At 50.3% G+C, this 10,744-nt stretch overlaps 1 protein-coding gene and 1 long non-coding RNA gene across 4 annotated transcripts in view; both read left to right on the forward strand.

The window, feature by feature from the left end:
• LOC113213019 (pleckstrin homology domain-containing family G member 5) overlaps positions 1–6,451 on the forward strand; it is a 71,018-nt gene extending 64,567 nt beyond the window's left edge. Inside the window, exons 11-19 of one of the 3 annotated variants that reach the window (XM_052266403.1) lie at positions 905–1,066; positions 1,168–1,278; positions 1,440–2,447; positions 2,772–3,353; positions 3,440–3,614; positions 3,705–4,027; positions 4,133–4,195; positions 4,385–4,464; positions 4,549–6,451. In XM_052266403.1, coding sequence (XP_052122363.1) covers positions 905–1,066; positions 1,168–1,278; positions 1,440–2,447; positions 2,772–3,353; positions 3,440–3,614; positions 3,705–4,027; positions 4,133–4,195; positions 4,385–4,464; positions 4,549–4,558 — 2,514 coding nt within the window. In that variant the 3' untranslated portion in view covers positions 4,559–6,451. The remainder of the gene's footprint in view (positions 1–904; positions 1,067–1,167; positions 1,279–1,439; positions 2,448–2,771; positions 3,354–3,439; positions 3,615–3,704; positions 4,028–4,132; positions 4,196–4,384; positions 4,465–4,548) is intronic. The other 2 variants (XM_052266405.1, XM_052266404.1) reach the window with 2 other exon arrangements.
• Positions 6,452–8,085: 1,634 nt separating this feature from the next.
• On the forward strand, positions 8,086–10,738 carry LOC127749195 (uncharacterized). Its single transcript, XR_008011015.1, has 3 exons — positions 8,086–8,236; positions 8,790–8,859; positions 10,503–10,738. It is a non-coding gene; the product is annotated as an uncharacterized LOC127749195 (long non-coding RNA).
• The last annotated feature ends 6 nt before the right edge of the window (positions 10,739–10,744 follow it).

The following is a 10,744-nucleotide window of genomic DNA, read 5'->3' on the forward strand; positions in this document are numbered from 1 at the left end:
CAAAAAAAAAAATCCCCCCCTGCATCATCTTGAGGAGCAGGCGAAACCCGCGTCGGGGAAGTCGAGAAAAGAAGTGGCGGCATATTGGACTTGCTAATGCTACACAAATGTATTCGCCCCCCATATCGTTGCGTTCCGGGGGCAGCAGCGAGGGCACAGGTACCACCGGGAGCGGCTGACTCTCTGGCTCGCCTGCTGACAATACTCTTGGGAAAGGGGGATGCCAACTACTGCCGCCGTTGCTGCTGCTGCTGCTACTGCTCCTGAAGTCCCCCCCCCCCTCTCCCCCCACGGATGTGAGCCAATTTATTCGGTCTCGAGGGCGGACGCGAGACGACGGGCGGAGTGGATGCGAAACTGACACTGAGCTCGCCCACGACTCCGAGGGGGCATAAACAAGCGCTAACAGTCTGCGGCCAAATACAATTTGCATCTGTCTTTCAACCATACACATTTTCTATTATTGGAAAACAGTCACAATAACAACCATTACAACCGTATGGATGGATTGCGTTAAAAGATCTTAAAATTCTAACAAATTCTAAAAAAAATACAAAATTCTGTATCGTTTTTACGCAGTAATTTGCACATCACATTTGATACAAACTTCTGTATCAAAAACGGAACAGACTCCTATAATGTAAACAAAAATCTGTAAAAGATTACTGATTTTTGTATCTGTTATGAAAGTCTGTATTGTTGTGTTACAGAAATTTGTATCAAAAGTGATATGCAAATTACTGTGTAACAATTTACAGAATTCTGTACTGATTTTTTTACAGGCTTCAGCAGTAAACTTAACTACTATGATACCTTGTCAAAAAATTCTGCAATCTTACAACAAATTGTGAAGAAAATGACTGATCAATTTTTGTTAGTAACACTGTACTTTTGTTTTACACAGTGGTGCGAGACACACGAAGAGACGCACGTCGCCTGCAATCGACTGCAGCTCGTCGACATCCTGGTCATGCCCATGCAGAGGCTCACCCGGTACTCGCTGCTGCTCAAGGCCATCCTCAAAAAGACCGACTGCGAGGAGCAGAGCAAGGACCTCAAGTTCATGGTGCGTGGGGCAAACATTATATACCCTCTGCGTCAATTTTATTTGAACTAAAAAGGACCTCTTTGTGTGATCGATGGCGATCTCTCTTGACGGTTGTTCAGATTCGGAAAGTGGATGACTTCGTGAACAGCGTCAACTCGAAGTTGAGGGAGAGGGAAGACCAAGACAAGCTGAACGCCATCATCGCCAGGATGGAGCCCTACGACGTTGTGGTGAGTAAAGCCGGCTGGTTTTCGAACCCAAACATGTTTGTACTTCAGCGCCTAGAAACTAATCCGATCAAATGTTAACGTACGTGAAATACAGAAATATTGCCATCGAACTGTTGCATATGTTCACAAGACCAACCGCTCATGGCTCGTCTGTTCCACAGGAGTCCAAGGACGAGGACCTGGACAAGATGGTGAAGCTACACAGCCTGCTGGACCTGACGCGCCCCATGCCGGACTGCCCGGCCGCGCAGCGGCGCTACCTGCTGCAGGAGGGCGACCTCCGCCTGCGCGACCTCAACAGCTCCAAGGCGGACGTGCACTGCTTCCTGTTCACCGACATGCTGCTCGTCTGCAAGTCCAAGAAGGGCGAGTCGCGCACGGCGCGCGTCCGAGTCCTGCGGCCGCCCTACCTCGTGGAGCGGCTCGTCATCAACGAGCTGGCCCGCGACCAGCCCACCCTGGCCTGCGTCTACCTCAACGAGTACAAGGTGGTGGTGAGCGCCTTCCTGCTGACGAGCGCCGACGGCAAGGTGATCAAGCGGTGGGCCGAGGACATCCGGAAGGCGCAGCGGTTGTACGCGCAGGCCAAGGAGGCGGGCGCGACGTCGGCGAGCACGGCGCCGCCGCAGTACCACGCGCCGCCGCTGTCGCTGTCGCGGCAGCCCTCCTCGCTGTACGACGAGGACCTGGTGCTGCAGGGCGACGACGCCCCGGAGGCGGACACGCACTCGTACGCGTCCTACTCGCTGGGGCTGTACCCGCACCACCGCAGCCCGCGCGGCTCGACGCGCGGCAGCAGCCTCAACCACTCGCACAGCGGCTCCGTGGAGATGAACGAGGCGTCCTCGCTGAGCAGCGTGTCGCACTCGCGGGGCATCAGCGTGGACAACAACGAGCTGCGGGCGTCGTCGCTCAGCTCGGACGAGGGCATCCCGCCGCTGGGCGCGGACCAGGCCGGCGCGGGCGCGGGCCACCCCGGCGGCGGCGGTGCGGGCCCCGGGGGCGGGCCCGGCGGCGGCGCCCGCGGCCTGCGCAGGTCGCAGCACAGCAAGTCGCCGAGCCCCAACACGCTGAGCATCCAGGTGCCCGTGTTCTCCAACCTGGGCCAGTCGCTGCCCAACCTCAACCTGGCCGCGTCCTCGCCGCACGGCTCGCTGTCCGGGCCCACGGTGTAGAGAGATACGGTGGGGACACTGGGGTACCTGGGGAGGTCCCAGTTTTGGATCCATTATTAGTTACCCAGTGCGCCGTCCGCCGCGCTGCTCGGCAACGCGTACCGATGCTTCTCTCTCGCACAGTGACTACCTGTCTCTCTCGCACGCACGGGCGGGCGCCGGCGCTACGCTACGCCACGCCCGGTACACGTTGCCGAGCAGCGCGGCGGACGGCGTACTGGGTAACTAATAATGGATCCAAAACTGGGACCTCCCCAGGTAGGCCCGGAGCGGCCCAGTGTCCCCACCGTATCTCTCTACACCGTGTCCGGGCCGCAGCCGCCGTGCTCGCTGCTGCTGGTGCCGCCCACGGGCAAGGGCGGCCTGCACCACCACCACCAGCACCACGGGCCGCTCAGCCCCGGCCACCGCGGCACGTCGTACCCGCCGCCCTCGCCGCCGCGCGGGTCGCTGCACCGCTGGACGCCCCAGCGGAACCCGCCGCTCATGAAGATGCGCCACGTGTCCGCCAGCGTGTCGAGCCAGCAGTCGTGCTCGGGCCCCGCGCCCCCGGGCGTCACCTGGGCCGCCCCCGCGGCCTCCGCTGCCGCCGCCCCCGCCGCCGCCGCCCCGTCGGGGCCCCAGCCCGGGCCCGGAGCGCAGCAGGGCAGCCCCACCTCCACCCCCATGCCGTCCAACTTCGACTTCGACGTGCCGCTCATCGGGGGTGTCTCGCCGCCCGCCGGGGAGGCGGCCGCGCAGCAGAGCGCGCAGGGCGGCGGGGCCGCGGGGGCGGCGGCCGGGGGCGCGGGGCCGGGCCAGCAGCCCTCGCCCACCTCGAGGCAGACCTTCATGATGAAGAGGTTGACGCGCGGCGACAACCGGCGCTACCATACCGCGGGGACCATCGACGACGTCAAGGTAAGCGCGCTGGCCGCTGCGGTGTCCCTCCCAACTGAACCCCCTCCTCGACTAACAGCCTGCGTTTCCCATTTCTTTTCCTGTAGAAGGCCGAGGGACGGGACGCTACCATCCACAAGCGCTTCTCGTGGAACTACGGTCCCCAGAGCTGCGGGAAGCGCCAGTCGTCCGGCCACGAGGACGGGGCGCAGGGCCAGCAGGACGTGCTGCTCATCGACAGGGCCACCAGCCCGCTCAAGCCGCCGCCGCAGCACATCACCGGTGAGCAGAGCGCCTCGCTCACGGGGCCGGCGCCGCGCGCGGGGCCCAGGGCCCGTCGCCTCGCTCACGCCCACCTTGTCGTGCTTGCAGACGCCGCGTGGAGCCGGGTGCACGCCGGGTCCACCGAGAGGACCAACTCCTTCCCGGAGCCGGTCCAGTTCCAGAGCCCGAGCGTGGGCTCGAGCCCGAGCGTGTCGCTGTGCGGGGACTGCCCGCCCTGCTGCGGACCGGGCGCGGGGCCGGGCCCGCCGCCCGCCGCCGCCAACGTGGTGGCCAGCGTCACGTCCAGCCCGGCGCTCTCCACCACGAGCCCCGTGCAGCTGCCCAGCCTCAACACCAGCCCCACCACGTGTCCGGACGCCGGCCTGGAGCTCGCCAGCAGCAACCCCTTCCTGGAGGACGTCGTCGGACAGGTGCGTTGCCCTCCCCGCAGAGGCGAGGGGGTGGAGGGGTACCGCACCCGTCCACCCTCGCCCCGGGCTCACCCGCTGTTCTTTGTGATGCACGCTGCCGTCCAGGATATGGACCACCCCGTTCCGTTGGGCAACACTAACCCTTTTCTTGAGTCAACGGATTTCCTGGTGAGACCATTTCTGATCCATGCTGTAAACTATAGCAGTTCTCTATTGAGTAGCGATATTCTAGAGATATTCTAATCTTGGCAATGATTGAGCTGCCTTTACTATGAAAGATCATAAAATAAGTCGGCTCGATTAAAGGTAGACTCTCTCCATGGCCTGAGTTGTGACGTATTTCTTGTTTTGTTTCAGGACGAGCCTTTGCCTTCAACTCATGGCTTCCCATCTGATGAGGTACTAGTGCTCATCACAGATGCTCAAGTTGAATACACGTAAGTGTAATTCTGGTAACATAAGTAACTTGTTTCTTGCTTTCTACAACTAATCTAAAATTGACATTGAAACTGTTGTTTCAGAGATGCCTAATGAGATGATTTTGCTGATCTTCAACCTTATCATCCAATACCGGAATGGTGTCACTTCACAACGCAGGCCTAATTAGTATAGACAGTGTCCGCCAGTTTGGAAAATTCCATTGTTTCTTGACATAATGGATAACTATACTTTATTTGATTGTCCGTCTAGCTTCAGTTACCAGGGTTATTTTTTGCACAAATTTTTTTGGACCCACCTGGAAAGGGACCATTTTTTTGCATTGTAAACTACCTGCTCTCCAAGAAACCAAATCGTAAATGTGGCCATAAATAGCCGTAGATGTTTACTTAGAAGTAGGATTTTCTCTCAAGAAAACTCCAAAAAACATTACTAGTCTGACCAAAATACTTCTCTAGGTAAAGCATTATATTATGGAAGGCAACTGACATATCCTTAGTACAATAAACATAATGTATGTTATGAGATTTCTTCGTCAGTTGTAGAATATGTATGTCTTTGTTGGTATTAATAGATATCAAAAGAGCTGCCTTAATGAAATTGTAAAATATATAGGACATTTAGAAATTAAAAGTTTAATACTAGCTGCAGTACCTGTCCTATTTTAGTATATAGATGATGTCACATAAAAGAAAATTGGTGTGATGTAATCATATCTAGTTTCAAAGCTTTAAAGAGAATGTAAATATACAATACAATCATCTCATTCGAACTGAACCTTCGCATGGCCTAATGATGGTTGGTATGAACCAGTTTTGTAGAATTTTTATTAAATGTTAGAGTCAAATTACTATTTTTCAGTTAAAAATAGGATTCTACTTACTTTTGTACGCTGTCTAATGACGCTAATTATTTTCTCAATATGACCTAACAATAGGTCTTGGACCAATCTTAATGTAGTTCTTATGCAAATATGAAGAGGACTAGAAACAGAAAGAATTTGATAAAAATGTTATTCACCCTTTACCATAAAGCAGAAATGGTATTTCCAAACAAAATATCAAGTTGTACATTTAATATATGCCTAACGCAGCCAGTGCCAGACTGTTTGAAAAAACAGGGAAATCAAAACCAAATGTTGGCACTGATTGTGTTAAGTTTGCCAGTCATATTCATTTTAAGTATTGGTTGCATGTCCAAACAAAACATAGTCTCCTAAACTAATAACAGTTAGTAATATATGCTCAGCAAGGCTGTATAATAACCTTAAGAGAAATGACAGATAACAAATAACACAAAACAGATCTATCTTAAGCAGGTTATTCCTGCTTTCTGTTGTTTTGAAAATGTTTCAGTGGACATTGCCATAAATACTACTTTAGTGGCATAAACCAGGACCATATAAACAGCATAACTAACCGAAACACTGCAATGCATCTGTTATACGTTATCAATTATCTGTTATTATCTCTCCAAGGTTATACAGCATGAAAAAGTGTTTTCCTTCTTAACTGATATGCTCCGATATGCTTCAAAAAAATTTAAACTTCAGGATAGTCTAGTGTGTTTATTTTCAAATAGTTTGCATTTGTTCAGGCTCAAAGAGAATTTAACAACCAAATGTGATGCCTATATTGAAAAAATCAGTAGGATTGCAAGTGATTTTTAAAAATATTCTTCATTTTAAGAAATAGATTAAGTGATTGTCCTCTATCTTCTAAAGTGGACTTTAAATGGGGCGAGTACGTTTAACTATTTGTAAAATTTGGCCATGGTTCAATTGAACCTAAACCTATTTAGCTCAATGATATTTTATTGAGATGTGTAGATATGTAAAAATGTGAAAATTTGCATATTCTCATTGTCTACTTATTTTACCTGTTAGGATCGATTGCTTCTTCTTGTCTGTTTAGAATTACATAGGGTGTAAAACCAAATTCTGTGAAAGTGTAAATAAAAAAAAGGAATGTTTTCTCGTAATCAAAATCTTACATCATTACAATAATAGGCTACGAAGTACTACACCCATTGGGCACCGGGGTAAGTTACTAAATAAGTTAGTATTTAGATCCTGCCCCCATCGTGCTGGCCAGAATTAGTACCTTTAGTAATATACACCACATCTCCTGCTGCTGAGGGAATACTCCTAGTGCCTAGGCCCCCGCGCGCGGAGTATCGACGCGGAGGGACACTACCCCGAACGCTCAGAGACCTTGATGCACGCGGCGTCTTCACAGACACTTCAGATGATTTAAAAATCTGAAAATAATTTTAACATAGCCGATTCATCCCTTGGAGCGTTAACTCAAAGCTGTACCCGTGAATAACTCCTGCTTGTACCAACGACTGACACATCGGATGAGGTAACCCCCCATAGCCATAGCCATGACTATTAAAGCGGGAAAAATAACCTAGGGCGGTCGGCCAGAGTCAGCTTAATCCGACCCGACTATGGAACATTTTTTTTCGGGTGATAGAAAATCCGACACCTACAGGGTGTAAGCAGAAGGCAAGGACCTGTTCTGCACAGAATCCCTGACAAGCCGAAAGGGGATGGACGCATGTAAACCTCGTCGAAGTCTAAACTAACACAATGCCCCCCCCCCTCCTCCACACCCTAACGGACTGCTTGTGTACTGATTGCCTACTCTCCAGGCGTCCTCAGCCATTGCCCCGGCGTTCCCCTCGCAGTGTGCACGGGTCGGGGGCCACGTCCTTGTTTGTGGCGACGACGGCGACACAGTTGCAGCTACAACCGACACGTCCACTGGCAGCTTTATCAGAACCGACTGTAGAAATAAGTTCGCTCGGCGTCGTAAATGCTCACGCCCCTCTCCCCCCACCCGGACTATTTTTTTAGACAGTCCCTAAAAGACTGTCTCTACCAGAAGGAGGACCCCCCGCCCCTTTAGACGGGCTTCCCTCCCTTCCCCTCCGCTCGCTCGGCTAGGGCGCCACGCCTTCACTGGGAACTCTGTGGCCTGTTCGAGGGGACTGTCTCTTTCTTAGCCCTGTGGGCTAATTTTTATTTAAAAAGGAGGAGTACGACCTATTTTTCTCCGGCCTGTAGGTTTTTTCGCACGCTGAGTCCAAATCTGACAGTGCCGAGGTCGGGGACGGGGACGGGGACGTCATCGGGAACCTCCCGAGCACGCCGATGACACTCCCGCGACGAATGCGATTCGGCTCCAAACGCCGTGTACCCGGGCTGGTGTATATTTCTTAAAAGTCGCCAAATATAATTATTGTTATTAACAGCAAATCGCCCATAATAGTTTATTATCCTGATCATTTCATTATTGTCACAGCTACAGCACTTTCCTGGCGTTGCCCCCTGCAGCCACACAACGATGCACGCGGCGAGAGGCATCCCCAAAGGATCACATCCCGGACAAGCGAGGCGGGATTGCCTACCCCAGGCGTCCTCGGCCACAACTCCCTGAGGTTCCCCATAGAGCTGCGGCCACATGTTGCATGGGTCGGGAGCCCTAAAGAATCACATCCCGCGACCACGATATGTCGGTGAGTGTCATGGTCTGATCAGAACTTCTGCCGTATTGCTCTCCCCCTTTGCCGTGCCGCGTTCCCTACCCCTCTCCTCCTCCCCACCACGCATTTGCCGCGCCTTTATGGAAACGTAAACAAACAGTAATCGGTGTCGCGATCGGCGTCTTCTGCTCAATACCGATAATACCTACTCATTTGATTGGCCATGGGATTTTAATCAGAATTTTAGGGTGGACATCGCCGCTTTTCGATATTAATCGCAAGGTATAGTGCTTGATTGTTTACGGTCCGGAATATTGAATTGTTCCATTCCGGTTATTGCTGTAATGTAAGAGGTTAGTGTGCTCCAGTGCACAAGTTGTCAGTTATTTCTTTTGAGGCGGAGCAAATGATGCCCGTGATGTTACCTTAGCTCACTGTAAGCTTTGTTGAAAAGGTGTTGAATGGGTACACTTCTCCATTCCACACAGTATGTTAAATACTGTTGCAGGTCACTGTCAGTGTTTTTTCGTATATCATATATTTTACTCTATATTATTCTCGTGGAACACAAAACTTTATTACTTTCTGGTTGGGGTGCAAACCGAGTGGCACTATTTGTGTAATCCCCCAAACAATCAGTCATTGTGCGTTGCAGCTAATTTGCAGCTGCCCCTTCGTACCTAATGCTTGAGTCCAGTGCCAAATTATTAATTTGAAAGACCATGGACATTTAGAGATGTATGGGGGGAGAGGCATATAAACGTGTATTGTATGAGTAATTTAAATTTAATTAATAGTTGATGAGCACTAAAAGTACCGTTTAATATGATTGCAGGAACTCGGCCTTGAAATTTTCTTGACATGAGCAAGAGAAGTCTATGGAGTCATTTTACCGAATAGAATAGGTGAGTTGACATGACAGTAACCAACTCTGGTCCAATTTGTCTCTGTACAGACTCTATGAGGAGCTTCCTTTTGTGTGCATCAAAGGGTGTTTTTTGATGTTTTTTGTGGTGCCTTGGTTCTTTGTTGTCAATTTCAATCCTCCTCTGTCAAAATCCAGGCTGATTTGTTATCATTAAAATGTCTTTTAAAAATCTTGACAATTTGGAAAATTGCTGGAATTGGTTCGGATTGTTCGGGCAAACTCCCTTTTCAGTTACCCTGTTTAAATATCATGGTGCCGACCCAATGCAGCAGAGTTCTTAGCCAGTGCGCCTGCTTAGGTAGCCTACCTGCCCATAGTTAGAGAGACCAGCTTTTAAAACTCAAGTTTCTGTGAACAGGAGTGGTTTCTGACAGAAGCAAAGGTAGTTTTGTGGTCCCTGATTCACCCCTATCTATTCAAGTACTCCTCTGTCAAAAACCGGACCCATGCCTTTGTAAATTTTGCCAAAACTGAAAAAATTGAAAATCGCTGGAAATGATTGAGATTGCTCCTTTCAATATCTGCGTCGAAGTTTCACGCCGCCGGTCCATTTCAAGTAAGTTACACCTGTTTTTCTTGGACCGGTTCGCCTGCGAGGTAGGCAGCCCATCTTACGCTGCCCGCCAGATTAGACCACCCTTGAAACGCAAGTTTCTGTGGACAGGGGTGGTTTCTGACGGAACCAAAAGAAGTTTTGTGGCCCCCTGGGTCACCTCTGTCGATTTGACTACTTTTCCGTCAAAATCCGGACCCATCAATTTTCGCTAAAAACACAAAGGCAATAGCCTTTGTAAATTTGGCCAAAAATGACAAAACTTAAAATCGCTTGAAATAGTTGGAATTGGTCAGACTGAATCCTTTTTCAATCTCTGCGTCGAAGTTTAACGCCGCCGGGCCATTTTAAGTGAGATACGCCTGTTTTTGGACCGGTTCGCCTGCGAGGTAGGCAGCCCATCGTACGCTGACCGCCAGATTCAAAAGACCACCCTTAAAACTCAAGTTTCTCTGGAAAGGGGTGGTTTCTGACGGAACCAAAGGTAGTTTTGTGGTCCCCTGGGACACCTCTGTCGATTTGACAACTTTTCCGTCGAAATCCGGACCCATCAATTTTCGCTAAAAACACAAAGGCTATAGCCTTTGTAAATTTGGCCATAAATGAAAAATATAAAAATCGCTGGAAATGGTTGGGATTAGTACGACAGCATCCTCTTTCAATCTCTCCGTCGAAATTTCACGCCGCCGGGCCATTTTAAGTGAGTTACGCCTGTTTTTCTTGGACGGCCTCGCGCGCCAGATTCAAAAGACCACCCCGTAAACCCCAAATTTCTGTGGACAGGGGTGGTTTCTGACGGAACCAGAAGTAGTTTTGTGGTCCCCTGGGTCACCCCTGTCGAATCGACTACTTTTCCGTCGAAATCCGGACCCATCAATTTTCGCTAAAACACAAAGGCTATAGCCTTTGTAAATTTGGCCAAAAATGAAAAAAATTAAAATTGCTGGAAATGATTAGAATTGGTCTAGGAGAGTCTCCTTTGACCTCCTCTGTCGAAATTGCGTGCTTCCTGCCTCTTTTGCATCCCGTTTCTTCGACTATAAAATTGCGTCTTTGGTTTGTTGCAGGAAGACCGGCCTGGAGTTGCACCTGTCCTGGACATCAGCCGTGCGGCCCATGGAATCATCAGATATAAGTTGAGTTGGCGTCACAATGATTACAGCTGGTCCAGTTATTTTATTTTATTGTAAAGTCCCTTTGAGTAAGCTTGAATGATTTTCTCTCTGGCACCAAACTTTGTTGGCCATCTAAAGTCACTTTTCACGACAGGGGTGTTTTCAGAACCTAGCCATAATTTACCCCACTGTAA

The sequence above is a fragment of the Frankliniella occidentalis genome, unplaced genomic scaffold, assembly GCF_000697945.3.
Source record: "Frankliniella occidentalis isolate FOCC.00 unplaced genomic scaffold, Focc_3.1 Scaffold38, whole genome shotgun sequence".
NCBI classification, from domain to species: Eukaryota; Metazoa; Arthropoda; class Insecta; order Thysanoptera; family Thripidae; genus Frankliniella; species Frankliniella occidentalis.